The sequence below is a fragment of the Synchiropus splendidus genome, chromosome 3, assembly GCF_027744825.2.
Source record: "Synchiropus splendidus isolate RoL2022-P1 chromosome 3, RoL_Sspl_1.0, whole genome shotgun sequence".
Lineage (NCBI taxonomy): Eukaryota > Metazoa > Chordata > Actinopteri > Syngnathiformes > Callionymidae > Synchiropus > Synchiropus splendidus.
Genome location: NC_071336.1, coordinates 6,754,576 through 6,770,385, shown reverse-complemented (window position 1 = coordinate 6,770,385; position 15,810 = coordinate 6,754,576). Strand labels below are relative to the sequence as shown.

Sequence of the window (15,810 nt, the reverse complement as noted above, 5' to 3'; positions counted from 1 at the left end):
TGTTGATATAAATTTCAGGCCTCCCCTCAAATGTGCTTTGCCTCATAGTTAAAAATAGGTTGTTCTGTCAGACCACTGCAGCCAATCATCATGTCCAAGAGGTAATTGTAACCCTGGAATAGCAGTTCCTGGAATGTGCACAAATGGCAGAATATGCAAAGTAGGCATCATTCTGGGGGAAAACAAGGATTATCTATTTTCCCAATTATATTTGCTCATTTCTTTACGACAATACTCGTTTGAAATCCTGTTTATTGGAGTGGGAAGACAGGGAATTTGGCTAATGTGAAAATGGATAATGAAAATGGATAAACCCAAAAAATACCATGACTATTGAGTATTGAGTATTGAGTGAGGACATCATTGTTGTCGTCATTGTTGAACAACAATACAGTGATATAAGGTCTATTTGTTTATATTCATTGGGAAAACCATGTTGAGCAGTACAAATATTCATGATGGTACTTTCTGCTATTATGACATATCCACATAAAAGCTTAACCCGTTATACAAATGCTGTTTGCTGTATGTTTTGTGGATTATAGGATGCTAAAAATACGATTTAAAAATACAAAAACTAAGATAAATGTTTCAGCACCTCTTTCGGGGTCATAGAGTTTGGTGAAAACAGCACCGCCTGTTGGCAACTACTGCTACTGACAAAAAAGCCTTCTGATCGGTTAATTTTGTTTTTGCTGACAAAAACCAGCTCAGTCTGTCAAGTACCGCTGCACATAGGCTGATAAACAATAATGGCCTTCGTCTCAACTGTCTTTGTTTCATTGTTATCCTGCGTATTTTTGATCCACCACATTTCGAAGTCATCGAGGAGAAGTGAATGAAACAGGACAGTCATCCAAAAAGCTTGCTAACCAGCATCTTGTCTCATTTGTAAAGACAATAAGTCACTGCACATCTGGACAGATGTGGGGGGAGTTCAATGATATACAGGTACAAGGGTGAAGGGCTGTTTCAGAGATTTATACGAGTACAAATCAGCGCCAATACACGCCGGTGCTGAAACACATCTCCCATGACAAAATCTTGGAATATATGCTTCAACAAAGTTCTACTTTCAAAAATGTTTTCTGTGAAATGTAACGTTCATTGTTCCTGGATTGGTGTGGAACTGTTATGTTCTGTGAATTGACCGCATTACTCAATGAGTTATTGTCAAAATAAGGAGGAGTGAAGGCTTCAGCAAATGAGGATGTTGAATCCAGGATGTGAAACAGGCCTGCAAAGCACTCAAATAACAGAACACAGTCACTGAAAGTCACCGTGAAGCAAAACACTTGTCATTGTGGAATTAAAAAGCTGGAAGTGGGGAGTCATGTCAGCGATCATGTGTTACCATTGACCGGCAATTCTGACAGTATTACCTTGAATCGTCGAGCCAGGAACTTGTTCTTCATCTCCAGAAAGTTCCCTTTGTTGGCCTGCGACTTGAAAGGCTCGTTTATGATGGCGAACTGGGGATCGTTCTGGATGTCCTGCCAGCGAGCATAGCCATGACTGCACGGCCAGTCAGGAAAAAAACGAAATCCTCAGACATGTTAGCAAATCTGCTAAAATACCCCCACAAAAGAAGATAGGATTCCCACTTGTTTCTTCATCAGTCTTCAGAGAAGGATTGCAAAACAAGGAGAAAGACAAAGTGTGTAACTGTTCATTTAACATGAATTTTCAACAAATATTCAATAACTTTACACATTTTTATAAGGCAAATGTCAAGAGGGTTGTCAGAGTTGTTGCTATGAATGTGAATACATGACCATTTTCACACACAAAATCTAAGTAAAAACTAAAATATGATAAATAACAGTGAAGCATCCTTGAGCTATTTCTTTTGAGTTCATTTAACATGCATTTTCTTTAGCCCAATGATATATAAAAATAAAAATAAAAGCTGAGGGAGAAGGTAGATATCAACTACTCTCAAACGCACATGGTTGTATTCCTATTTTGTGGGGACACTTCATCGCCATAATGCTTTCCCCAGCCTCTCATCCTTATCCATCCAAAACAAATGGCTAGCCTTAACCAGGAAACCTTATTAGAATGCCCCTTTTTTTGAAGTTTTAATCCTCAAATGGAGGCTTAACCTTGTGGGGACCAGCAGAAAGGGCCCCACAAGTACGAGTGTTTCCAAGAATTGGTTCCCACAAGTATAGCTACACAAAGAACACACACACACACTGACACCTGACTCAGAGCCACAGGAGGACACTAGAGTGAGGAAAAACCCGGAAGAACATTGAAACTCCACACAAATTGAAGGCAGGTTCGCTTCATATTCAAAAGTTACGCCAAGTGGATTTGAACCTGTGGCGCAGCTGCATCACTGACCACTGTAAAATGCATTTTGGAAAAAGTCAAAAACAAATTCAAATCAACAAACTTTGTGGAACTCACTGACAAATAGAAAAGCATCAAGGTCTCAGCAGTAGTATGTGCTGCTCTGCGGCCGTAATTGTCCTAATAGTGGGTGCAAAGTAAACTAAGTGATCTATCAGCTCGCTGCTGTTTACTGGGCTGGCAGCTTTCTTCCTATTACACAAGTTTCTTCTGGCCAAAAGCAAAATAAACACGGGGAGGTCATTGCCGGGGCAACTGCTGTCAAGGATACATCACGATTCCCGCCAGCAGCCAGAAGTCGTGTCGGCGGTGCCAGATCTCACTCATCTTTCCTGAGGTGATGGCAGCCCGCTCCTCGTTCTGCCAGAGTGTGTGCAGCTCTGCGGGGAGGGAAGCAATGGAGAGTGAGTGAAGCAGGTCGCTGGCTCGGACCAGGCTGCAGGTGTTTCCACACAGGGTTCGAGATCGAGGTTAAGATTATTTTGAATCACTTCCGACTTTATACAAGAGCCCAGAGAGGGGTTTTGTTCAGTGTGTTTACTCTAGCTGCAGGTTTTGGGTTTAGTGTGTGTCCTGCTTGCTTGGTCCGGCTAATTCAGGCAGTTTAAACTTTTCAAACTTTATCAGTTTACCTTGGCTAGGCTACCTCTTCAGCGAGCAGGGTTGACTGAACTAACTGTGGTGGAAGATGGAAGCTGAATGTTGTTTCTTTGAACCAGTTCAAGTTTCAAATGTGACTCCTTTTTTCACCATCTGTGTCTAGAAAATTCTTAAGCTCTGGTCTAAGACGTTACGCTTCACCCTCCGATATCTTCCCTCCGTTCCTTCTGCATTCTTGGCCTGAGCTGGTTGACTTTCTTATCCATCTGTCAGTCCTGAGAGTTTCCACAATGTTGCTCAAATCAGAAAAAAAACGTTAACATTCAGGAACAATAATCTTCGACATTGCCTAATGTTTCTATTAATAATTTGCTGTTGCCATGGTGACCATCTGTTCCATGATGGAGATGGCATTAGTAATATGGTAGAGAGGAAAAAAAAACTGCTCTTAATATTTGCTCACAGCAATGAATCATGACTATCTAGAACAGCTGCACAAGGACGCCTTCAGATGCTGGAAAACACACAACTGGTTCAACAAAGCCATTCTTTAAAGATATAACACATCTCAAAGATAAAAGCAAGATCAGAATTATCGTGCATTATTCAAGCTAAAAGCTCTCTGGAGTGATTGATTTACAAGTTTGGCTCAATTTATCCGCAGCTTCAGCTAATTGCAACGCTGAAGAAGCGAGTGAAGATCTGAGGGAAAAGGTGAGAGGAAAGAAGTTGAACCAGGCCATGGACGTAAATAATCCCAGCATGAACAAATGCAGCTCTGCACTGTGTCCCAGGGAACTAAGGCAACAAGAGAAACACATCTGCACCTTGGCAGCCATCAGGCAGAAGATCTTAATGCTCAATTTGGGGTTAATTGCGTGTCTGTCCACACGACTCTTTAACTGCCTTAGATGAGCATGAGCTGCTTCTGAAGTGACTTGCTGAACCACAGGAAATGGCTCATTTATCACTTCATCATCAACGTTCAAAGTTGAAAGCCTTCATGGTGTGCAAAAACACCAACATATTATTGTTTAAAAAAACATGATTAAAAGTGCAGAATTGGCATGCCCTGTTGAGAATACAAAAATCTGTGATATGTCAGCTTCACTGGTGTTTGGCCTGCTCGGCTTTCTTCCTGGTTGGCTGGAAACTGGAAGAGTTTTTTCATGTGGGAGACGTGGGTCGGCATGTCTGCGTTAGAGACAAATCATGTTGAACGGCTCTATAAACCTCTCCAACATTTCTACAGTGGCTTTTCCAGATTTAGCTAAAAAATGTCAAATAGAAAACGAGTCCCTAATGAGAGGTCGTCGACTTCCTGGAGCTCATTCTAGAATATTTCTGAATTAAATAATGACCTTTCCCCAGGAAGAAGAAGAACTGTTATGATGGCTTTGACAGAAAACGTCTCTTGGGATGAATTCACATCTGTAGTAGCAGTCTCAGTGACACTGTGGCACAATAAATCTCTCCACACTGCTACTGATCAAGACAATATTTTTGTCAGTCTCATTCACCCACTGTTCACATTTTTAACAACAATAATAATAATAATAATAATAATAATTCAGACGGCAGGTAGGAGTTTGGGCGGATGGGCAGGACAGACAGGACAATGGAAGTTACATGCAACCAAATCCTGTGCTATGGATGTCATTTCCCAACTTATCAACTTATCTCATAACTTTCCCCTCATAGCTATAAACAGCCACAAAGCACTGACCACTGTAGCACTTTTACTCCAAGCTGTCCTTAACATGTGACCTTGTGAGTGAACAAATCCTTGCAAACCACCAGTGTCAAAACAAACAAGAGTCAGCACTAACCAGTGAAGCCGCCATCAGCGATGTTGAACATGAAGCGTTGCCGCTCTGGCGGGGGCTTCCCGTTGCCCCTTGGTGTCTCCTCCTTTGCTAGTTTGACTTCTTTCCCCACATCTTTTTCACCTTTGACCTCTGGCCCTGAAAGTAAGAAACACGCTGATCTTAGCTGTTATTATGTCACACTGTTTGCCAGCTTCACCAGACGCTAAGACGAACCTTTTTTGGTTTCAGCGGTCTCCTTTATGTCAGATGTTTCAGTGGACACCTCCTCTTTCTTGTCGGTTTCCTTGTCCTCATCAGTTGCTTTTTCTTCTTCTACGGAGAAACGTCAACAAAAAAATATGACAAAAAAGCTGCAGATAATTTGGATAAGTTATCCTGGACTGAATTCTGACACGTCAAAGGACAATTACAGAGGTCACAAATTCAACCCGACAGTTGCTGATCTATAACTTCTGGCTCTCCGGGATCATGATCATGAGATTGACAAGTTGGAACTGAAATTCAACAAAAAAACAAAAGAAACTATGAAGATGAAATTCAAAAGTTCAAGACTGATCTGTAGCTTGATCAGACACTACGTTATCGTGGCCATGGATTGAGTGAAGAAACCTGGCATTTACTCATATGGTTGAATGAGACTAAAGACACAAAGATATTTGAATGAATCAACAATTAACAAGCCAAAGCAACATCATTAATAAACCCATACAAAGCAGGTGAAAGAATTGACTTCAATCAGAGTAGATGTGAAGCCAGCCTACTGTGTGCACATGTCTCATGGCCATCAGGTTTCAGTGAGAATGTAGCTGCTGGCTGCAGTAGTTACCTGACTTCACTCCTTTGACCTCTGAGTCTCCCTTTGTGGAAGGTGAGTCCTCGGTTTTCTCCTCCTCCACTTTCTTCTCCTCATGTGGGGATGCTGAGGATGCCACGTCTTTCTTCTCTTCTTCCTTCAAGTTACCATCTTCTTTTTTCTCCATTTTCTGACTAGGAGATGCTTCCTTTGATGATGAGTGCTGTGGAGAAGAGACCTGCGTTAGGACAACAAACAGCAAGCCCACTCAGATGAGAGAAAATGTCACTACGCAAATACACAAAAAAACAACATTTACTACACTAAGGCTGAACTGGAATTCATCTATAAATATGATTTGAGAATTTATGACGTTTTGTGAAGTTTCAATACAAAGTTTAAACTCCGGATTTGAATATCCTAGGTTTCGAGGGATCCGTATCTCCAAGGAGTGCATCACAGTAATAACAGAAATAAACAGATAACACATATATACAGTGGCCTCGGTTCTCGACCACAATCCGTTCCAGAAGGCCATTCGAGAAGCGATTTGTTTGAAATCAGATTCAATTTTTCCCATTACAATGAATGGAAAAAGAAATAATGCGTTCCAAGCCTTAAAATAGGCTTTTGTAGGAGTGAATGTAGAGTGTCTGCTGCAGGTGCGCTGTTCCTCTATGTGTGTGGCCGCTGCATGTGGGAGGGGTTGCAGAGTGAGTGACGTCTCTCCAGAAGTGAAGAGGTGACCTAAAACCCGATGTGTCCCAATAGCTATATTTGCTGACTGTTTGATGTCCTGTTGTGGGCTGGAGCTGGGACAGGGATGAGGTGAGTCTCAGACAGAGCGTTACTTGGTTTATTACTTTGTCACAGCCAAACTGCACAGAAGCGCACATTCAGAGCTGGACACGCACTGGGCACCTCTTAATTTCTCGAGGGACATCACTCACTCGGCAACCCCTCCCACCTGCAGCAGACTCTCTACATTCACTCAACAAAAGCCTATTTTAAAGCTTGGAACGCATTATTTCTTTTTCCATTAATTGTAATGGGAAAAATCGATTCTCAAACGGCCGTCTGGAACGGATTGTGGTCGAGAACCGAGGTACCACTATATATTATCAGGATAGAAACGCACTTGGTGCCACTGTTTGACATTTAGATGTTTAAAAACTCAGTGGCCGATAGCTGTCCTGGCTCATGATCATGGTCATCTCATGATCATCCTTTGCTCAGATAACTAGAAGGTCTTGGCACAGAACACAGTGAACTACATGGCCCTCAATCCACCTGGTCACGGTTGGATTGATTCCAGTCACTTTACCACATTAAATATTATCATGGATTTATTAAGAATATTTTTTACTTAATTACATAATATATATTTGGGGTTTTAGGTACTTTTTATCTTGCCATTATAAAGAGTCCTTTATTATTGTTTCCCTGTTTTTTTTCACTTCCACTGGGACGCAATCTGGAATCTTATTCCACACTCTTTTTGACTTAATCAATTGAAACACCTCGAACGCTCACCTGCAGACCTTTTATTGCATTTGCATTTGTTGACTTCATCGTTGAGCTGAGAGTTGGGTGCTTAACTCACGTTCCATCCACAACACATCCTGTTCATTTAGTTTGTAGTTACTGCAACTACAGATAAACCTCAAACTGTCTGGTGCAGTACTCAAGCATTCCAACAGCACATGAACTTCTAAACTTTCTTTTCTACCATAACTCAGTCAAGTTGCAACAAACAAGTCCGTTTTGGTCCTGGCAGAATTTGAAAAGTATTTCACAGAAATCATTTTTTGAACAAATAAAATAGATAAATAAAAATCATCTTTTTCAATGAAATTAAATGATACCCTCAGACTGACCTGCTCAGGGTCAATAGCTTTGCTGGCTTCCTCTTCCTTCCGCTCATCTCTACCCTTGTCCTTTTCTTTTTCCCCCTCGCCCTCGTCCTTCTCTTCTTTCTCGCCTTCCTTGCCATTCTTCTCAGGCTTGTCGGCAGGAGCAGGAGTCGCTGCAGTGAACAAAGACCCATTATTATACGTGCTGCAGTAGATCAAAGGCAATGCAGAACGGTTTGCTACCAGGAGTGGAGGTGCACGGTGTGTTGTTGTAGCTGGCGTCAGGAGTCGGGGTCGCTGTCTTTAGGGGTGAGGAGGCCCTGGAGCTGGGTTTCTCTACGATGACCTCTGGCTTCAGCTCTGGAAGACTCCACCGTCCGTTTATGTGCTCAAACTCCTGGATCTAGAGGCACATTTCAGATTACTAACTGTCCAGGAAAGGACCCATCTGGCAACTCAACACTGGCTGACCTTTTTCTTGACAAGAGACATCACCCCAATGCGAGTGAGGACCGGCTGGCGGCACAAACCCTCCCTGGGGACACCATCCGCGAATGTTTCAGCACCATCAGCAACCGGTTCACACAAGTGCCGCATGAAGAGAGACACGTACGCCCTGAGGACAGAGGCAATGAGGCTTGATCATTGCTTTTCGGTATTAAACTTTTCTGGATGATTGATTGTCCCTGAAAAAGATGACAATGACAATGTGGGGACTTTATTGACCTATGACCCCACTGAAGTTCAACAACACAAATGAAGATTCGGAACTGTCTGATTTGATGTGAGTGTGAAACAGTTTGAGATGGAGGATGTTTAATTGGGACAAAGTAATCCACACGTCAGTTGGAGCACTTTTATTTTTATTCCATCCAATGTTTATAGTATCATACTGATTATTATTTTTTGTATGTATTCAGAATGATTAAAGTTGTCTTCATTTGATCTGCTTCAACAATTTGCCAGACTAAGTTGAAAGAATCACCAAATGTCTGCTTCCCTCTGGCACCACAGTCCAGACTCAAGACCACATTTTCAAGGACTTGGTCTTGGTCCAGTCTCAAGAGGTTTTGTTCGGAACAGCTGAGACCACAGCGGCTGTGAATATTTTAAATCAGAAATGCTTGAAATTCCACAGCAAAAATGCAACCAATTTAGTCTTTTGTTTTGCAAAACTGTCATCCGGTTGCCACACACGTGACAGTTAATACCATATGCGGACTGTTACAATGAGATGCATGGAAAAGGAGAGCTCCAACAGTGAGTAACAAGCTCGCTCTAAACATTGATGCATGCCAAAAAAATTCTTTAATTTCACTGTGTGTGTTCATCATTGAACCTTTTACCACATTATATATGAGAATATTTTTGTTTTTCAAAGAGTGGAGTCAGGTGAACCTGTGTTCTGTATTATATGTTCAGGTTTTGTTTCAGTCTTGGGCTTGGTCTTGACTCAATCTCAATCTACAGCATTGCTTTCACCCAAATTGAAAAAAAAAACACCAAAATGCATCCTAATCTTCAGTCCCATCGCATGACCACAAATCCATTGTCCTTGTCCATCTAGTTCCCCCAAAAATGTGGAATGGGGAGAAATGAAGACTACTCTAATGGTATTTAAAAAAATCACTGTATTTTGTTCCTTCTGAAACAATTGAAAAATATATTGTAGAAACCAGCCCTGGGGAAAATTTGAATGCTCACTCAATACTTACTTGAATTCTTTCTCAGACTTGCCCCTGAGGTCTCGCACCAGCCACTGGGAGGCGAAGGCATCCTGGGACGGCATACCCCAGCGCATCACCGCGTTGAGGAACGCCTTTCTCTGGCGTGTGTTGAAACCCAGCACCTGTTGGTGGATGTATTGATACAAACATCAACGAAACATTGCAGTGGTCTGAGTGAAAATGGAGATTCTGACTCCTCTGGTTAATCTTCAGAGAATAATAGTGACTATATACTTAACTATTATCCAGTTATTTGTTTTCTTAATATATTTATTGTGGTCATTATCTTCTAATCTAAATACAATGCCTAAAGGGATCATGGAAACTTGAACTTTTTATTTAATTTTTGTCTGAGTATTAATGTGAATATTCAATCTTTATCTCACAAGACGACATGATAAATGTTGTGTAATTATGACTATATTTAATAAATGTGAATTTCTGTCGCTGCAAACTTCCTCTTTGTCTCAGAGATTGGGTTGTTTTTTTCTTATTGTGTGCGTCACTCAACAACATTATTGCTTGTCAGTTTGAGAAGCCAATTGCTCACAGTGCTTTCTCAATCCTCTGTGAACCGTGGTAGTGGAACTAACACTGATAGGTTTTTGTCAGGGCCATTCTGCAGCTGCCCCTGGCTTGTATGTCACTGTGTGGCTCGCCCTTTCAAGACTACGCTCTTTTTCATGATGGAAATCATTTTCCATTCTCTGCTGAACAATAAACCCAGAACTCACTAATTGAATAAAATTCACCATCATTACAATAATTAATGGAATGTTGGCATTCTGTAGGAAAATAGTTCAAGGCTGCTGTGAAGTCCTATTGGAAGCTGTCTTACCTCCAGGTTCCCTCCCACCCTGGCCAGTAGAGGAGGCAGAGGCTTATCCTTCTCATTCCTCAGCTGGCGGCGTGACTGCCTTCGTCCTGTAGTTAAAACCAGGCAACACAACAAAACCAGCAGTAAAAATGTGTTTCGGGAGCAAGATTAATCTATTCCTTGTTTTGATTTGACTGCACGTTCCAGATTTTCTAAAGTCAGGAGAGGAACATGAAGCACTCGGTCCTGACAGAGAAGATCTTCCTGTATTTTGCCGTTGGACCTACATCAAGCAGGAATTAAATACTTTGCAAATGACATCTGACATGAGCAGTGGACGGAGGCTTGGATGTACTCTCATGTTCCAGGCAGTAATCGATCAACTCCGGCCAGTAATCTGACACAGACGTGTGCATGTGTGTTACGTTCAAGAGCTGCAGTGTTTCAGGTCTCACCTTGGCGTCTGCTTACCTTCTGGCCGGTCATCAAAGTCCTCGTCCTCCTCCTCCGAGCCTACTGAGTACTCAGACTGGTTATCGGAAATGTCAGCGTGCCACTCTGAAACGGCACATTGGGGTTGTTCATCAGTCCTCGTCCCTTTCACATGAGCGACCGCCACACACCAGGGCCGAGTCTACCTTGATCCTCCTGCGCAGCATCGTTGTAATTCACTGGCTTGCGGTTCCTCTTGCCTTTCCCAAGTTTGCTGGCCAGATCTTCTTGTTGCTGCTCATAGTGATGACGCAGCAATTTCTCCCAATAATCTGGATCCACATTCTCCTCCTGTTTGATGATCTCCCGCTCTATCTCCTCGATCTCAAGCATGAAACACATTAGTTAGTGCCAAGGGATATGAACCTCTTGAAGAGTAAACAGTCATTCAGTAATGCTGGCATCGCAGCTTTTCTCAGTTCTCATGGCAAATTTTTGGAATTATCTCATCAAGAGTCATCAGCAAACCACACAGCCATTGAACTAAATTTTAACTCTGTTGCTCCAACTTTGAAAGTTTTTCAAGGAAAGCAGTTAAAACATCTGTAGTTAGGTAGCACGCTGAAGCTATTTATTGCAATTTCTTTGTAAATTATGTACAAAACCTCTTTGAAATGTACTTTAAAAACAGTATTTTCACCATTATACATTCATATTAACTATTTCACAGAAATTATGTTAACTGAGTGAGAGACTTGAAAACAAAAGCCATGGTTTGTTCTTTAATCGTCCAAAAACTGGGCACCAAGTTGTTGATCATCAACTATCTGCATCTAGATTTTAGATCATGTACTTCCACCCCTCACCTTGTCCTCCTCACGGACCATGTACTGGGCCACTTTGAAGGAGCTGAGGTATTCGTTCATGTTCTGGACGTCCGAGTCATCCGTGTCATCTTGACTGCGGTCCAGTAGCCTCTCGATAGCAACGCTGTCATAGTGGATCACGTTGCCCTCATCCTCCACTTTGTCCCCCGAGGAATTCTTCATGCCTGCAACAGGACACAAGTATAAATCATAAACATCAGTCTGACACTATATTGATCTGAGCTTCATCTCACCTTCCCCTTCGTCTTTGAAGAGCTCCTCTGTTCCAAACTTGAGGATGTCATCCAGCTCCTGCTTGGTCATAGATCCAGCCTTGGACCCCAGGCCGGGCCGTACCACCAGATGTGTGAGCATCATCTTCCTCTTGGCCACCTGAGTGATGCGCTCCTCCACGCTGGCTCTCGTGACAAAGCGATATATCATCACCTTGTTGGCCTGACCGATACGGTGAGCTCGACTGAATGCCTGAATATCATTGTGGGGATTCCAGTCCGAGTCGAAGATGACAACAGTGTCTGCTGTGGCCAAGTTGATACCCAAACCCCCAGCTCTGGTGGAGAGCAGGAAGCAGAACTGACACGCACCAGGAGCTGCAAAAAGAAAAAAAAATAAAGACAGCAAAATGATAAATAATGTTGCTAATATACATGTAGTTCACTATTGTCACATAGTTCTCTAATGAACATTAAGCACTGTTGTATATCTCACCATTAAAGCGGTCGATGGCTTCCTGTCTCAAAGCTCCGGTGATGCCTCCATCAATTCTCTCGTACTTATAACCTTCGTAGTCAAGAAAGTCTTCCAGCAGGTCAAGCATTTTGGTCATCTAGAAAAAGAAACCATTTAAAGCACTTTTTTCATGGAGTGCTTCAACACATACTTCCTACCTGTGAGAAGACCAACACTCTGTGACCCTGCTCTTTCAGTTTCCTCAGCATCTTCTGCAGCAGCATCAGCTTCCCAGAGGCTTTGGTGAGTGCGGACCCTTCGTAAGCACCGCTGGGGGATTTCTGAGCTTCCTGCAAAACGGCAGGCACACACAAACCAACACTCACGTTTTACTCAATAACTGACTTGTTGACTTCTTGAACATGTCCTAAAATGACTTCTGAGTGTTCATCGCAATAGCGCTTAACACCCACAAGGTGTCGTCAATGTGCAACTCTGTGCTTTGGGTTCACGCAGAGTTCAACACCACAGCTTCGTCCTGATTTGCAGTACTGAATAATTTCCATTAATTATAACTATCATTTCACGTTTTCACGAAATAATTGATCACTTATAACATTGAGCCATCTCAGACACAACATGTGAACTTTTGGTTTTACATGGTATTATAGTGGTACAGATTCCTTAATCATTTCTTATATTCTATTTTCATCAACATTCAGGACTGACAGTGTAGATAATGCCTTTACAAAAATGTTCATGTTGTGGGTGCAGTGGAACTCTGAATGACTTAATAAGTACGGTGATGTTTCCTGCCTTTACGCTGGGACTGCAAAGCTCGTGTTTATTTGGGACAAGTTATTATGAATGCACTGCAGTTGCCCGATGACCTGTTCAGGGTGCTGCCCACCTTTCACCCCAAGTAGCTGGGATAGTCTCTAGTCCTCCCTCACCCCATTAGGAAAGCAAAAATGAATGAATGAATTATTGAGGCTGTTATCATCCTCCTTGTAAACAGCCATCCATGCTGATCCAGTTATCTTAATTAGAATATTCATAAGGCCCCTGACAAAGTGAATAAAATGTGTCACCATGGATGCAACGGGGAAGAGGTAGGGGTGGTTGCAGCACTTCTTCAGATCCATCATGATGTTGAGCAGTGAGACTTGGTTTCCTCCCCCTTTAGAGTTCAGGGCTTCAAAGTTCTTGGTGAGAATCAGCTTGTAGTATTTCCTGGGGAGAAGCATAAAAATTGTCAAAATCAGCCACATGCTTTTACTGGGCATTTTTTTTCTTCTACAATGCAGAATCAATGCTTTCATTCTGCCCTCAAACGGGAGCCCATGCCTACGCCATCCGGCACCAACCTGACAGAAGAGTGGTTAAATCTTTTCCAAACAACAGATAGACGGGAATGGTAAATAGAACAGAGGAGAACATTTGCATAGGCTAATTAGATCTGTTCCACTTTTATGAAAAATGAGGACATACATATATATATACCATTTAACACGTTTATTACAAAGGCATATGAAACCCAGACTGAGTGACTGATCAAATCGATTACACATGTGCATGTTGATGAAAGGTCTATGAACAATATAATGTATTTTTAATGGCAAACAGACTATGGGAGCTCCGTATTACCATTTGTGTCCTAAAGTTAGACCTATCTCTTTCAATTAAAACCAATATTTCTGTGTCATACTTCTGCATGGGGCTCAGCTCCACTCGGACAATCAGCTCCGTCTTAGCAGGCATGTTCTTAAAGACGTCGGCCTTCAGCCTCCTCAGCATGTGAGGTCCCAGCAGGTCATGCAGCTTTTTGATCTGGTCTTCTTTGGAAATGTCGGCGAACTCTTCCAGGAAGCCCTCGAGGTTGCTGCGGGGAGAGAAGCGGCATGAACATCTCCCTTACATCAGATAAGTGGGTCCATGCTGTCTGAGCTGTGATTCGGCTGAATAAGGTCAGGTGGTTATAGTGAAATCTTCCATCTGTCCTCATCCCAACACAGCGTGTGTTTTACAGTGAGGACCATCTTACTTGAATCGATTGGGTGTGAGGAAGTTGAGCAGATGAAAAAGCTCCTCGAGGTTGTTCTGTAGTGGGGTTCCAGTCAGTAACAGCTTGTGGTCAATCTTGTAGTCATTTAATCGCCTGAAAAACTTTTTGTCACACACAAAAGAGCACATATGTAAATACTTTTTCAAAATGCATCTATAATACACAGACAGTGTCAGTGAAATATATATTCTCTTCATCTGTTGAAAGTGAATTAAAAAACATTTAGCAAAATTTACATTTGTGAACTTGTAAAACATTTTTTCTTGGTCTGAAATCCTAAACTGACGCTATGATTATTTTCGTAGCACAATCCGCATTATATTTTCTAAAGAGTCCATACATCTTATTTATTTTGCCTTTTCTTGCTTATTCCATGTCCATAATGCTTGTGTTTAACCTGATATCTATATTTAACCCTTCACATCTCACATGTCCATCACACTCACAAAATTAAAGAACACATGACAGCTGCCGTACCTTGGACTGGTTATTTTTCAGGCGATGAGCCTCATCTACCACCAGACAGGCCCAGTCAATGGACTTCAGTGCGGTCTGGTCAATGGTCACCAGCTCGTAGGAAGTCAACAGCACATGGAATTTGATAGGAGTTTCTCTCTACAGAAGATGTGCAGGGTCATTCATTACTAGTGTGAATTTCAGTTAGTGTGTGTCTGTGTGTGCTCCCGGCTCACCCTCAGTTTAAAAGCCTTCTTCCCTCCTTTCACAGCCGAGTCGTCAAAGGAGAACTCATTCTCCCTGATGATGGCACGACTGTCCTTGTCCCCTGTGTACGTCACCACGTAGAAGTCAGGCGCCCACATCTCAAACTCTCTCTCCCAGTTGATGATGGTGGAAAGTGGGGCGCTGACCAGGAATGGTCCCTTAGTGTGACCCTAATGAGCATAGAGGAACCTGTTAGCCTGACAACAATAAGAAGGCAACAGGCGAGACCGCATCAGCTCAGATACCTCTTTGAACAGAGAGTACAGGAAGACGATAGTCTGGATGGTTTTGCCCAGGCCCATCTCATCTGCCAGGATGGTGTCGGTGCCCTGAGCCCAGGAGAACCGCAGCCAGTTCAGACCCTCCATCTGGTACAAATGCAGCGTGCCACCTGTCGATGTCACAAAGTCTGGCTGCTCCTCGTATTTGATGGTGGGCTGGAACAACAAAGAGGCCCGATAAGGTTTCAGCTTATTGGATCAGAGCAAACCTCAATTATTCAACCACAATAACTAAACTCTCTTCTGTCATCCTCTGGTTTCTATGAACTTTACTGCAGTCTCACCTCACCAATGAATTACATTGAACTCACATCAGTAACAGGAGAGGCAGGAGAATCTTCTTCACCATCTGGGTCCTTGCTCCTCATCCTCTTGGGTTTATCTGGGTCCTCCTTCATGATGGTGTCTCTGGAAAAACAGCATATTTAGTGTGAGGTACAGTGAGGGAGCAAGAAAAAATACAGTGAGTATTTGAAGGGTGACTTCATCAGAGTGTGGACTTCATACATTGTCATGTAACCACTGCTTAGTCCTGATCAGGTTTGCGGGGGGTGGTGGAGCCTACCCCAGCAGTCACAGGGTGAGATGCGGGAATACACCCTGGACAGGTCGGCAGTTCATCACAGGGCACACACACCACTCACACACACACCTAGGAATTTTATTAATTTTTTTTTCGAATGTCCAATTAACCTAGTGAGCATGTCTTTGGGCAGAGGAAAGGAGGAGGAGGAGGAACAGGGAGAACATACAACCCTGAACCTTCTTGCTGAGAG

The 15,810-nt window shown here is 42.6% G+C and overlaps 1 protein-coding gene across 2 annotated transcripts in view; it reads right to left on the bottom strand.

Annotated features, from left to right (window-relative positions):
• chd3 (chromodomain helicase DNA binding protein 3) overlaps positions 1 to 15,810 on the bottom strand; it is a 43,535-nt gene that overhangs the window by 17,886 nt on the left and 9,839 nt on the right. For both annotated transcript variants that reach the window (XM_053858565.1, XM_053858564.1), the window contains exons 13-35: positions 15,346 to 15,442; positions 14,999 to 15,190; positions 14,723 to 14,923; positions 14,508 to 14,645; positions 14,010 to 14,131; positions 13,674 to 13,847; positions 13,057 to 13,198; positions 12,184 to 12,315; positions 12,005 to 12,122; positions 11,530 to 11,886; positions 11,276 to 11,460; positions 10,616 to 10,793; positions 10,449 to 10,535; positions 9,999 to 10,084; positions 9,149 to 9,282; positions 7,905 to 8,049; positions 7,677 to 7,836; positions 7,458 to 7,606; positions 5,614 to 5,803; positions 5,001 to 5,099; positions 4,788 to 4,922; positions 2,630 to 2,738; positions 1,383 to 1,515 (exon numbers count right to left, since the gene is read on the bottom strand). In XM_053858565.1, coding sequence (XP_053714540.1) covers positions 1,383 to 1,515; positions 2,630 to 2,738; positions 4,788 to 4,922; positions 5,001 to 5,099; positions 5,614 to 5,803; positions 7,458 to 7,606; positions 7,677 to 7,836; positions 7,905 to 8,049; positions 9,149 to 9,282; positions 9,999 to 10,084; positions 10,449 to 10,535; positions 10,616 to 10,793; positions 11,276 to 11,460; positions 11,530 to 11,886; positions 12,005 to 12,122; positions 12,184 to 12,315; positions 13,057 to 13,198; positions 13,674 to 13,847; positions 14,010 to 14,131; positions 14,508 to 14,645; positions 14,723 to 14,923; positions 14,999 to 15,190; positions 15,346 to 15,442 — 3,463 coding nt within the window. The remainder of the gene's footprint in view (positions 1 to 1,382; positions 1,516 to 2,629; positions 2,739 to 4,787; positions 4,923 to 5,000; positions 5,100 to 5,613; positions 5,804 to 7,457; positions 7,607 to 7,676; positions 7,837 to 7,904; positions 8,050 to 9,148; positions 9,283 to 9,998; positions 10,085 to 10,448; positions 10,536 to 10,615; positions 10,794 to 11,275; positions 11,461 to 11,529; positions 11,887 to 12,004; positions 12,123 to 12,183; positions 12,316 to 13,056; positions 13,199 to 13,673; positions 13,848 to 14,009; positions 14,132 to 14,507; positions 14,646 to 14,722; positions 14,924 to 14,998; positions 15,191 to 15,345; positions 15,443 to 15,810) is intronic.